Below are 13290 nucleotides of genomic sequence, written 5' to 3' on the forward strand. Positions count from 1 at the left end.
AACAACTCTACGTGTAAAAATAATTCTTCTCATCTCCCCTCTGGTTCTTTTGCCAAGAATTTTAAATGTAATGCTTTTGGAATAACATGCTCTAAATGCGAAATGAGTTGCTGCACTCCTCAAAGAATAATGTAACATCAAATGTGTCCTACACCCAGAAATGCCACTGTATTCCATGTCCCCTCCCCACCAAAATGTCTCCACTCTAACTCTACTTTTTTTAACTTTAATCCTTGCATTTGATATAGCGTTTTTCACGTCGGGAGGATGTCCCAAAGCGCTTCACAGAATAGACTGTAAAGTGAATTGACTGTATATTTGTGGGCGAACGCGGCAGCCAATTGCGCACAGCAATGTCCCACAAACAGTCGTAGATTGAAAATGACCAATTTATTATTGTTTTGTTTTGGAGGGATTATTATTAGGCTCTGTGTGGAGTAAGGAAACTTGCCCAAGGTTTCGCCCTCTGCCTGGAATTGAACTCAGGTTTCTCACTTGCAAAGCGAGTGCTCTAACCACTGAGCTACAGGACTCCACACTTACCTCTTCCTGTGGTAAAATAATCTGTATCAGACCATCAAAGTCTCGCAACACAATGAAGAGATCTTGTCTGAAAGAAAAACACTGTGTTACTGGCATACAGGACAAAATATAGCATTTTATTTCTTCTTTCTGAATATTTTCATCAAATGTTAAAGTACAGAAACTATTCAAAGTCTCAGCTGGTGTTTTTCTTCCCCTTTTCAAAGGGTAATTGGATAGGTACTTGAAAAGAAAAGAATTGCAAGGCTATGGATAAGAGTGGGGGGAGTGGGACTAGTTGGATAACTCTTTCAAAGTGTCGACACAAACACAACAAGCCGAATGGCCTCCTTCTATGTTGCATGATTCTATGATTTCACAGTAGCCAATTTATATAATCCCATTCTGCTCTCTACCCATACCTTTTAACATCCCTCTTTTCTTTTTCTTCCATTCCCCCAATACTATACAGTATTCATATTGCTGCTCGCTCCACCCTCTCTGTCATCACTGAACCTATCCCTCCATCAGACAGCCAACCTCCTCCCCAAGTCACAGCACTAACAGCTAGAGTGACACTGACTGAGCAAATGGACATGTTCACCTATATCAGTTGGTAGATTTTGAACCTGGTCACTGTTGAAATGCATTAGGACCTGGCACAATCTACAAAGTAGAGGGGGCAAAGAAGACTGGAGGGGAGAATGAAAGTGGTATTTATTAAGTTATCTTATGGAAAAATCTCTCAAAGTCCACCAAAGTCAAATATTACATGTAAATGTCATTCAGTTATTTTTGATCAGATTTGTGATCCATTGATAATAAACTGATATTGTTCTAGAATTTCAATGCTGAAGTACATTCCCCATCCTCACAGATGGTCAGCCTGTGGAGTGATATATCATACCTCCGATACTGAACCCAGCCACACAGTGTGACCTCTTGTCCGATGTGAACAGCACGAAGCTCCCCGCAGGTGTGTGTCCGAAAGACAAAACTGTTCAAATCTAATGGAGTGAGAGTAAAGGAATTAAATAATTATCTTTTGTGTATGTTTGCGTATACACAGAGCATTACCTCCAATACTAGTTACGTTCAAACAGAAACATAATCCTCAATTCAATGCTACATTAATCCAATGGCGACAGGAGATGTCTGTGGAACCGTACCCCAGTAGAAAAGCAGTTGTGATGACAGCTGGTGAGATCATGTCAAAACAACACCTTCTTTCCGGTCGCCACCGCGTGGTTGAGAAGCTGTTTGCTATCTTGTGCTGGTTGTACTCTGCCATCTGCTGGCCATACAAATTGTGCAGCTACTTGTTGCCTTTCCAGTTTTGAATCCCAGAATGTCCTGTTATATCAATAATAATCCTTGTATTTTAGTATAACTATATATATATATATATATTCCCAGGCAGGGCGAAACCTTAGGCAAGTTTCCTTACTCCACATGCCTCCAGCAGTAAGTAGGAAGTGGGTTGTTAGTCAAATGGCGAATTCTGGGGTAATAATCCCTCCCCCAAATTAAAAAAAATGATCATTCAATCCACAATTGCTTGTGGGACATTGCTGCTATGTTTTGCCCATAAATACACAGTCAATTGACTTTACAATATATTCTGTGAAGCGCTTTTGATTTGCGAGAAAGCTTGCCAGACTAGATCAGGCACACCTACGCAATGCCTCTTCTTGTCCAATAACGTGCTAATGTTCACTATCAAGGCTCACCTGTGAATAAGTGGCCATTTAGGAAAATTTCATGGGTTCGTACATCTGCTACAGCACATAGTACAATAAAGTTAAAGCTCTTTTAATACAAGCACTTCATTTTTTTTAAAAAGGATACACTTTACAACTCTTCACAAAGCTGCATTTACTATTAGTTAAAATCAAAAGTCAATCTATCTGTAGTGCTCAGAGAACACTGTGCTCCTGAAAAGAATTGAATTCATATTTATCTTATTACTTATTGTATAAACTGCAATCCACGACTCTTTGTGGGACACTGCTGCGCGCAATTGGCTGCCGCATTTCGCCCACAAATATACACACAGACAATTCACTTTACAGTGTATTCTGTGAAGCGCTTTGAGACGTCTAGAAGACGTGAAAAGAGCTATATCAAATGCAAGGATTATTATTATATATATTTATTTATACAGAATAAAATATGAGTTCCCATCCACCAAATAGTGAGCTGTCAAAGTAGTCAAAACAGTGCCACCATGGAATGGTGTCAATTATTGTCTATACTTTCCCTATCGAGGACGGTTCTTGGACACCCCCCACCCCCCAGTGGTCAATGACAGAGTTACACTTAACACATATCTCTTTCATTCTCCCCTCCAGTCCTCCTTTTCAGAGTAGAGTACTAGCTGTAGCCTCAAAGCTGATTAACCAAACACTTTATTTAACTCAATGGCATAGAAGGAAAATTGTTCGTTAAAAATGTTCTTTTTTCCCTTGCATGAAAGTATTGGGAGCATATTCTGGTTCAATTTTACAAAGCCATGGCTTCCAGAGTCTCTCATTCCAAGCGTGTATAATGCTTATGATACTCTTCACATTGGGAGAGCGTCTCAGAGCACTTCACAAGGTATACTGTGAGGTGACATTACTATGTATTGTGCAGGTGAACGTAGCAGCCAAATTGCACACAACAATGTCCCATAAACAGCCATGAAGTGAATGACCAACGATGGAGCTTAATGCTGCCTTTACCCATTTAGCCATTGCATTAGGTAAAGCCATAAAAAATGTCTTGAAAAGTCTTAATCATCTCCTCTAACCCCTCCAAAAAAAAATTAGTTAGCACTGTAATAGACACGTTATTAATAGACGTGTTATTAACCAATGTAAGTGACAGAGGACTCACCTGGGTTTTCCCTCACAGCGGCAAGGGGGTAATTTGGAGACAAATTCTTCAGAGTTTGGGGCTGTTTCTGGCAGCGAGAGGTGCAGATCTTGTTGAATCCCACTGAAAACGCCAAATATTTCCCACGGCTACCAACCAGGGCGCGTTTCAGCACTGCTCCCATTGCTTGTGCCATTTTCTATCGTGTTTATATTATCACACACACACACACGCACATATATATATGTGTATCCAAACGCAGAGTATATATATTTTTTTTAAAAAAAACAACGCTCGGAACGGTTTGCTGAGAGCACCCAGTGGAGAGGTTAACGCGCAGCGCCTCTTCAGCAGTTTATTTCCCCGCGTTTCGCCCGCAAACTACGCAGTCAAGCGACGTTACAGTATAAACCCTGCGAAGCGCCTCGAGACGTCTCGACGGGTGGGGGGGGGGGAGGGGGGGAATGGGAATAAGGCGCAATATCAAATGCGGCGATTATTATTATTATTATTAGTAGTAGTAGTAGTATTTTGCAGTCAGGGGAGCAATCCCAGGGCCACACAACCCCCCTCTCCCTCTCCCTCCCTCTCTGAGTGGTGGGTTATATTTCTGGCCTCGGGCAGTCTGCAGCCCTGACAAGTCCTGTAATGAAGAGTCAGGACCCCCCCCCCCCCCACACACAAACCCCCCCCACACAAAAAAAAGGGTCGCGGCATTAAATAATGGCGCGCACTACAGGATATTATTTAAATATCCTATTAACTTTACAACGCTTGGGGTCGTTTTCCCGGGAGCCGAAGCCTCTCACACCGTCCCTGTCACCCCCCACCCACCACCCACCGGGGTCTCTCTCTCTCTCCCGCTCTGTCACCTCTGACCCTAACAACAGACCGAAGCAGCCGAGTACCCACCGCTCCCCCCCACCCCCCCCATCCACTCCCCGCGCGGTTTCGACGCTCGGCTGCTCCAGCCTGGGCCCAGGCCGCGCGGTGCGAGTCGGGAGGAAACATTTGAACTGAAGGGACCTTCCCGCCCGCTCTGCCTCACCCGCACTGCAATGGCGGGCGGTTTGTGAGGAGGAGGAGGAGGCGGCGGGTGGGGAGGGCTCCGGGAGCCGAATCACCGGTGAGTGTGTGGGGTGTTTTTTTTTTTTACAGTTACACCCCCAGTGAGTTCGGTCTCTGTGTGTGTGTGTCTGTGTGTCTGTGTCTATCCGGGACCCGAACCTGCGTGGAGGGCGCCAGACTGCTGTTGGTGTCTGAGATCACTGGTGTCTGGGAGGGGTGTCTGGTGTGTGTGTATGTGTGTCTGGGAGGGGTGTCTGGGGTGTGTGTGTCTGGGAGGGGTGTCTGGTGTGTGTGTGTGTGGGGTGTGTGTGTCTGGGAGGGGTGTCTGGTGTGTGTGTGTGTCTGGGAGGGGTGTCTGGGGTGTGTGTGTGTCTGGGAGGGGTGTCTGGTGTGTGTGTGTGTCTGGGAGGGGTGTCTGGTGTGTGTGTGTGTGGGGTGTGTGTGTCTGGGAGGGGTGTCTGGTGTGTGTGTGTGTCTGGGAGGGGTGTCTGGTGTGTGTGTGTGTCTGGGAGGGGTGTCTGGGGTGTGTGTGTGTCTGGGAGGGGTGTCTGGGGTGTGTGTCTGGGAGGGGTGGCTGGTGTGTGTGTGTCTGGGAGGAGTGGCTGGTGTGTGTGTGTGTGTCTGGGAGGGGTGTCTGGGGTGTGTGTGTGTGGGGTGTGTGTGTCTGGGAGGGGTGTCTGGTGTGTGTGTGTCTGGGAGGGGTGTCTGGGGGGTGTGTGTGTGTGTCTGGGAGGGGTGTCTGGTGTGTGTGTCTGGGAGGGGTGTCTGGGGTGTGTGTGTGTGTCTGGGAGGGGTGTCGGGTGTGTGTGTGTGTCTGGGAGGGGTGTCTGGTGTGTGTGTCTGGGAGGGATGTCTGGTGTGTGTGTGTGTGTCTGGGAGGGGTGTCTGGTGTGTGTGTGTGTCTGGGCGGGGTGGCTGGGGTGTGTGTGTCTGGGAGGGGTGTCTGGTGTGTGTGTGTCTGGGAGGGGTGTCTGGGAGGGGTGGCTGGTGGGGGTGTGTGTGTCTGGGAGGGGTGTCTGGTGTGTGTGTGTGTGTCTGGGAGGGGTGGCTGGTGGGGGTGTGTGTGTCTGGGAGGGGTGGCTGCTGTGTGTGTGTGTCTGGGAGGGGTGGCTGCTGTGTGTGTGTGTGTCTGGGAGGGGTGTCTGGTGGTGTGTGTGTCTGGGAGGGGTGCTGGTGTGTGTGTGTCTGGGAGGGGTGTCTGGGGTGTGTGTGTGGGAGGGTGTCTGGTGTGTGTGTGTCTGGGAGGGGTGGCTGGGGTGTGTGTCTGGGAGGGGTGTCTGGGGTGTGTGTGTGTCTGGGAGGGGTGTCTGGGGTGTGTGTGTGTCTGGGAGGGGTGTCTGGGGTGTGTGTGTGTCTGGGAGGGGTGTCTGGTGTATGTGTGTCTGGGAGAGGTGTCTGGTGTGTGTGTGTGTCTGGGAGGGGTGTCTGGGGTGTGTGTGTCTGGGAGGGGTGTCTGGGGTGTGTGTGTCTGGGCGGGGTGGCTGGTGTGTGTGTGTGTGGGAGGGGTGTCTGGGGTGTGTGTGTGTGTCTGGGCGGGGTGTCTGGGGTGTGTGTGTGCCTGGGAGGGGTGGCTGGTGTGTGTGTGTGTGTCTGGGAGGGGTGGCTGGTGTGTGTGTGTGTGTCTGGGAGGGGTGTCTGGGGTGTGTGTGTCTGGGAGGGGTGGCTGGTGTGTGTGTGTCTGGGAGGGGTGGCTGGTGTGTGTGTGTCTGGGAGGAGTGGCTGGTGTGTGTGTGTGTCTGGGAGGGGTGTCTGGGTGTGTGTGTGTGGGGTGTGTGTGTCTGGGAGGGGTGTCTGGTGTGTGTGTGTCTGGGAGGGGTGTCTGGGGGTGTGTGTGTGTGTCTGGGAGGGGTGTCTGGTGTGTGTGTCTGGGAGGGGTGTCTGGGGTGTGTGTGTGTGTCTGGGAGGGGTGTCGGGTGTGTGTGTGTGTCTGGGAGGGGTGTCTGGTGTGTGTGTCTGGGAGGGATGTCTGGTGTGTGTGTGTGTGTTTGGGAGGGGTGTCTGGGGTGTGTGTGTGTGTCTGGGAGGGGTGGCTGGTGTGTGTGTGTGTGTCTGGGAGGGGTGTCTGGTGTGTGTGTGTGTGTTTGGGAGGGGTGTCTGGGGTGTGTGTGTGTGTCTGGGAGGGGTGTCTGGTGTGTGTGTGTGTCTGGGAGGGGTGTCTGGTGTGTGTGTGTCTGGGAGAGGTGTCGGGTGTGTGTGTGTCTGGGGGGGTGTCTGGGTGTGGTGTGTGTGTGTGTCTGGGAGGGGTGTCTGGTGTGTGTGTGTCTGGGAGGGGTGGCTGGTGTGTGTGTGTGTGTGTCTGGGAGGGGTGTCTGGTGTGTGTGTGTGTGTGTGTGTCTGGGAGGGGTGGCTGGTGTGTGTGTGTCTGGGAGGGGTGGCTGGGGTGTGTGTCTGGGAGGGGTGTCTGGTGTGTGTGGGAGGGGTGGCTGGGGTGTGTGTGGGAAGGGTGTCTGGGGTGTGTGTGTGTGGGAGGGGTGTCTGGTGTGTGTGTGTCTGGGAGAGGTGTCTGGTGTGTGTGTGTGTCTGGGAGGGGTGTCTGGGGTGTGTGTGTCTGGGAGGGGTGTCTGGGGTGTGTGTGTCTGGGCGGGGTGGCTGGTGTGTGTGTGTGCCTGGGAGGGGTGTCTGGGGTGTGTGTGTGTGTCTGGGCGGGGTGTCTGGGGTGTGTGTGTGCCTGGGGGGGTGGCTGGTGTCTGGGGTGTGTGTCTGGGAGGGGTGTCTGTGTGTCTGGGAGGGGTGGCTGGTGTGTGTGTGTGTGTCTGGGCGGGGTGGCTGGGGTGTGTGTGTCTGGGCGGGGTGGCTGGTGTGTGTGTGTGTATGTCTGGGAGGGTTGGCTGGTGTGTGTGTGTCTGGGGTGGCAGCTATGGGTGGGTGGGTATTGTATGTGTGTGTCTGGAATATGTGGTGGTGGGGATTTCTTTTAATTCCAGCTGCCAGTTCATCTTAGCCCACAGCTGGAATCTTTGGTCCAGGAAAGTGACTTCACAAGATGTTTGGATAACCCCACCCTCCCCTCTTCCCATCACAGCTATTTCTTAAATGTTTCCTGTATCCTGGCTTTAAGCACCCTTCCTGGTAACCTGTTCCAGTAGTTAGTAACTGTGTGTGCAAAAATAACTTACTGATGCAATCTGTGCCTCAACCTGTGCTTTCTTGTTCTGCTGCTTTGGTGTAGCTGAAAGCATTGTTCTGAGTTTACTTTTTCAATCCCATTTATCATCTTCGATAAACCAAAAAGGTCCCTCTGACACATCTCTTCGAGGTTGGTGATCTGCATCATATATCTACACAACAGACAAATTATTTGTTTTAATTGTCTGCCAAATCCCTGACTGTCCAGTGCCTTGGAAAGTCCTTCCAACATGAAAGGTGCTATACAAATAAATTTGTTGTTGTTTAATGTAAAGTCACTTTGGAAATCATTATCCCCAGCCCTGTATGATTAAATTGTTTTGTTCCTGATCTATTTCACTGGAGCTTTGGGCTTTGTTTCATTGTGCAGCTTGACTCAAAATTAACCCTTGTGCTCTTTTATTCGAATCAGTTATTTTAGTCTGGATAAATGTAAAATGCAAAGGAGGCTCTTGTACGTCATGTGTTTGATACCTACTGAATATCCTGTTTAGGCACAGTGCACAGACATGGGATGAGAAGCTTGCGAATGCCAACACCAACCTTCGATGGCATTCGCAAGCACAAATAATGAGCACTTAGAAGATCAGGAAGATAACCTGAACCTTTAGACAAGTGTTTGATGGGAAATGTAATTTTCATGGATTAGTGAGAACATTGGCCTTTTTGCTTGCGTTATGCAGTTCTAGTCCGGAAAGTCGCAGTGTAAAGCTAACAACGGGTTAATGATACAAAATGTAAATTACATAAGAAAAAGGTAACATCTGAGTCAGAAGGTTGTGGGTTTCAAGGCCAATGTTGAGATTGTGAGCTCATGATCCAGGCTGATACCGCAATGCAATAACTACTTGCATTTATATAGCGCCCTTCATGCAGGGTAGCGTCCCAGGATGCTTGACAGGACATTAAAAGATCCCATGGCAGTATTCCAAAAGAGAAGAGTTTCTCTCTCTGTGTCCTGGCCAACAATCCCCCAGATAAAATTGGTCATTCACTTCATGATTTCTTCTGCGATATTACTGTACATTGGCTGCCGTGATCGCCCACAAATACAGTCACTACACTTGACAAAAAAAACTGACAAACTTTGAGACATGGACACGATAAGGCACAACATTGAAAGCCAGGATTAATATTGGTATTGCGTAAATGAAATTTAAAAATGTACTTTATAGTTTACGTTTGTCACTTTTAGGTTTAATATGGCAGCGGTGACTCCTACTGAAGAGATTGGACCAGTGCGGATGGGTGTGCGTTTTGCCAATACTGCGGTTTCTTCTTTGACTAGGAGCACAATACAGAGGCACACACCGTTTCGTCAGACCCCTATTAAACGGAAAATTCCTACAAAAGATGTGACAAATGTTAGTATAACCGTTATTTTTTCCAGTCTGGAGACGAGCTAGGGTACATGCAGCAAATTCCTGATAACTTGACCCTGTTTTACCATTTAATGCTGTCAATATCCCTGCTGCATTTATTTTTTTAACTCACTACGCTGATCACTGAACCCTTTTACCGTGGAGTGATAAGTTATCAGGAGTTTACTGTGTATGTGATGACTATCCTTTAAAGCCCCCGCCCTCCCCGTGGCAAGTATGAATAGTTATCAGTCTGCTTATGTCTGCTGATTTTTAAAATTGGACAGGGGAAACTTGCCAGGATGCCTACAGTCTTGGAGATTATTGGTTAGAGCACTTGTCTCACAAGCAACAGTACCTGGGTTTGATTCCCGGGAAAGGCAAAACCTTAGGCATGTTGCCTTACTTCAAACAACTCAGCTTATCTAACAGTAAGTAGGAATCAGGTTCCTAGTCGATTGACGGATTACTTTCAATAATAATAATCCCTTCAAAAAATAATAATATGGTCATTCAATCCATGACTTCTTGTGGGACGTGGCTGCGTTTTGCCCAGTCAATTCATCTTTACAGTATATTCCATGAAGAGCTTTTAAGACATTTCACCGTCGTGATAAGACTCAGTATTTAAATGAAAGCATTATTATTCTATATGGCAGCAGTGGTAGGCTTTCACATTGTTTAAAAACAAGATGCTATTATTCTTTCAGCGATGAGTTTTAAGAAAATCGTGGAACAAACATTTATCAGTCCCCAGTATTACAGCACCTGAATTATCCAGCTCGTTCCAACTCCTGTGCTGTCTTACAACTGTATATAGAACATAGGTGGGTGTGGGTTGTCATGAATTGTCTTCAAGCATTATTTAGCTCAGTAGGATCACAAATAAATTATTAGCAATTACTATTGACTTTTTGTGATCTCCCTAAGTTCAGGGTTGGGACAGCAGCCAGCATTTCTTTACACAGAATAATTAACAACGAACAAATTACGAGGCAGGTTAGTCAAGGGCAGGACCATAGTGCTCGCAAGCATTCACAAGCCACATTTTCAAATGTCAAGAGGAAATTGACTGCAGTACATTACTGTTTTTAAATGCAGGTCTGCTTGCAGGAGAACCCGGAGCAGATTGCATTGCTGCTGCAGAAACAATGGTGCCTGTACCACGTGACTCCTCTGTACAAGTTCTCCTATGCTATGCTGAAGAAGTACTCAAGGGATCTGTCTGTCTTCTTCCATGCTGAGAAGAAAAGACTGGCTGTGGAAATAGGAATCGAGCTCAGCAGCAAGGCTAACTTCTCCATGCTCGCAGGGCTGAAATTGACTGAGCACGATCCCGAGGCAGTGTTCATACAGGTTAGATGGTAATCCAGTTGTAATTGCAGTAGAATGAACATGGAGGAGTTTATGTTTTCATTCATTAGTGACCATGGGCTATTGAACAATTAAAATCCTGTGAAGCACTTTGACACGTTTCAACAATGTGATAAGGTGCTATTATCAAATGCAAGGATTATTATTTTATAAATGATAGTTGGCCCATTTTTACACTGGGCTCAGTGATGTGGAATAAGCAGCATCAGGAGTTCAGTGATATGGAGGAGTAAGCACACCTGTAGAGTAGTAGTGAAATTAACTCCTACCTGGTACCTACTACAATACACCTCAATGCCATAAGCTGGGGGAGGGAAGCAAAAAGTCCTGTTGATCGTATGTACTTAGAAGTATGTGACAATGGCTGAGCACGAGGTTGAGTTTGGCAATGATGCAACTTCTGTTTGATAGCTCAGAATCAAATAAAGCCACTTGGACAAGCTACTGGAGAGTTTCTGCTGCCTGTGGAACCATAATCCTAGAATGGGGGTAGGGTGCCAAACATGTCATGAATTGGAGGAGAATGTTTTTTTTCCCCCTTTGTTTCCACACAGATAAGCAGCAAATCTCAGGTGCCACCGTTGAAAGAGAAGGTGGTATGGACCGGTTGGCTGTGCTGTGTTGATGGTGATTTGGGCTTCCTGGAGTCTCTCCCAGGAGAGTTTATTTGCCTGCCCCTTCTTTTTGTAAATGGCACTGAAACCATAACATCTCTGGTGGCGGCCTGGTTCCAGAAGACTTTTGACTGCTACATCAGTGCTTTTCGCATCAGCTCTGAGAACTTGTGCTGGATGGCTGCTATGTGGGTCAACTGCTTCTCAGGCTCTGTCCAGCGATCTATGGAGCTGGAGTGGACTGTGCCCGCAGTACAACTGACCATTTCACTTACTATTCACCCAGAGGACGCTAAAGCCTTGTGGGATAGTATCCACAGAGACAAAGATGAGATTGCCATTGAGGAGGTGGAGCTTTTTATGAGCAGCCTTCATTCACACTTCCACAGGCATTTTGGAGTGAGGTTGGCAGCAACTCACCTGGTTAAGGTGTCAACAGCTGTGGCATCTGCTCACTGTGATGGAAAATTAAAGGTAAGGAACTGGCACCCACCCTTCCTGGACTCAAAAACTGAATGTTATGCCTTCAAATTGGGTCAAAGTGCTGAGGGAATGAGGAGCATGATCATGGTTTTTCTTCTGTGCCTGGCTTTCCTGGTCATTGAAATGGACACATACTTATTTGAAGTTTCCATGTCCTTGGAAGCATTCATCACCTCCTGCCCTGATTATTCCAATGTCCTCCTCGCTGGTCTTCCTAATTCAATTTATAAAATATAATTCAAACCACTGCTGCGTGTATGTATCCTCATCCGCACCAAATTCCATACCCCCATCGTTCCAGTCTTTACCAGGCTATATTAGCTCCCTCTTCGAGGATGGATCGTTTTCACAATCCTCACACTCGTGTATAAAATCCTTTTATGTTCTGGCACCTCCCTAGCTCCAGCCTTCTTATATCCTACTACCTGCTGCCTTCTGCACATCCCTCGTCCCCTCCGTTCCACCACTGGCAGCTGTGCTTTCAGCCACTTNCCCCCGAGACAATGGAATTTCAGGTGGGGCCAGTACGTGGTCTATGCTCTTAACTGTTGAGAGTTTTTGCTTTTTGAAAGTGTACTTAGTAAATTGTAAAGTGCTCTAAGCCATGGTGTAGAATGGCAGTGATGTTTTTCAGTGTAACTGACTTGACATCACCAGTTTATAGGAGCAGAAAAGACAGACTAGATTGTTGCTGCTTAAAAGGGGTTCACCTTAAGACAAGAATTTGGAATTGCTTCACTCAATGAAAACTGAGTTCTTACTTTGATTAGGTTATTTTAATGCAAGTATTTATTGTAATGAACTGTGCATTTTTCTTGACAGCTGTTCAACAGCAAGCATATATACCAGGTGCTGTCATTCTTAACAGAGCTGGCTTTTCTTCAAACACAATACCAACCTAATCTATCCAGGAATGTGGACTACCTTGACTGATGCTTTGCTGGAGCCCTGAAAGAGGTAACAGGAGGTCAATTTATTCCTGTTCCAGAGATGCAACCAGCTATCCAGCCAAGTGCATGAAATGTTCACTGTATAAAACTGAGTCAATGGATTTGAGTGATGGAGAATGACCATGATTCTCTCAGCAGCATTCAACTTTCATGTAGATGAACTCTTCACACCTCTAAATGAAATGTAGTTCATTCTAGCTAGAGGAGCTCAGTTACAAGGCCAATTTCTCCTTCATCCTTGTGTGGGAGCTGGCTTCTGTCAGTCATCAACCAGCTTGTAAATTGTTTGCATCTATTGGCATCTTACTAGGTATGCAAAATTGTATCAGACATTTTAACACGTGGTGTTAAATAAACTTACTGTTCCATGTAGCTTTCTTTCTTTTAATAACTTGTCAATGCTTACAATAAGCATTTAGTAGTGTTCTGAAATGTTCCCATGATTTTCTATAGGTTCACAACTACATTTTATTCAGCAGGACAAAAGTAAACTTACTCACTAGCTAGTGCCTTCAGTTTAGATAGATATGTACAACAAAATGTTATGACAGTTAAGTTATTAAAGGGAGAAAGAAAGTCTTTGAAGTGACCACCTGCTTTTTTTTAAAAAAAATAAGATGCTCCCAAGTCTGCAGCTGACCAAGTTAGAGCAATTCACTATCTTTAAGATGGACCTCAATAAAGTATCTAAATCCTAAACCAGCAATGTTGACTTCAATTTTTTTTATATTAAAAAAGCAGTTGTTATCAGGGGTTGATTTTTAAACATGAATTAGCAGAGGCAATGCATATTTGAAAAGGCTGTAAAGCATGATATTTGGTGTTGTCATAAAGAGGGGACACTTATACTGGATATATCATGAACTTAACTACCCCAACCTCTGAGGGAGGGCAGTGTCAGATACTTCTGCAAGCAGCAATAATTCATTAACATTT

At 46.4% G+C, this 13290-nt stretch overlaps 2 protein-coding genes across 9 annotated transcripts in view; one reads left to right on the forward strand and one right to left on the reverse strand.

Annotated features, from left to right (window-relative positions):
* dars2 (aspartyl-tRNA synthetase 2, mitochondrial) overlaps window positions 1-3808 on the reverse strand; it is a 30797-nt gene extending 26989 nt beyond the window's left edge. For all 8 annotated transcript variants that reach the window (XR_006085179.1, XR_006085176.1, XR_006085177.1 and 5 more), the window contains exons 1-3: window positions 3400-3808; window positions 1430-1529; window positions 544-610 (exon numbers count right to left, since the gene is read on the reverse strand). Coding sequence is in view for 3 of the 8 variants with exons in the window: in XM_042335978.1 (XP_042191912.1) it covers window positions 544-610; window positions 1430-1529; window positions 3400-3574 (342 nt within the window). In the remaining 5 variants the exon portion in view is untranslated. The remainder of the gene's footprint in view (window positions 1-543; window positions 611-1429; window positions 1530-3399) is intronic.
* A 671-nt stretch (window positions 3809-4479) lies between these two features.
* On the forward strand, window positions 4480-13053 carry cenpl (centromere protein L). Its single transcript, XM_007902979.2, has 5 exons — window positions 4480-4504; window positions 8768-8936; window positions 10035-10289; window positions 10862-11395; window positions 12227-13053. The coding sequence occupies exons 2-5, from the start codon at window positions 8775-8777 to the stop codon at window positions 12335-12337; spliced, it is 1062 nt and encodes a 353-aa protein (XP_007901170.1). The 5' UTR covers window positions 4480-4504; window positions 8768-8774; the 3' UTR covers window positions 12338-13053.
* The last annotated feature ends 237 nt before the right edge of the window (window positions 13054-13290 follow it).

The sequence above is a fragment of the Callorhinchus milii genome, unplaced genomic scaffold (assembly GCF_018977255.1).
Source record: "Callorhinchus milii isolate IMCB2004 unplaced genomic scaffold, IMCB_Cmil_1.0 Scaffold5, whole genome shotgun sequence".
Taxonomy (NCBI): domain Eukaryota; kingdom Metazoa; phylum Chordata; class Chondrichthyes; order Chimaeriformes; family Callorhinchidae; genus Callorhinchus; species Callorhinchus milii.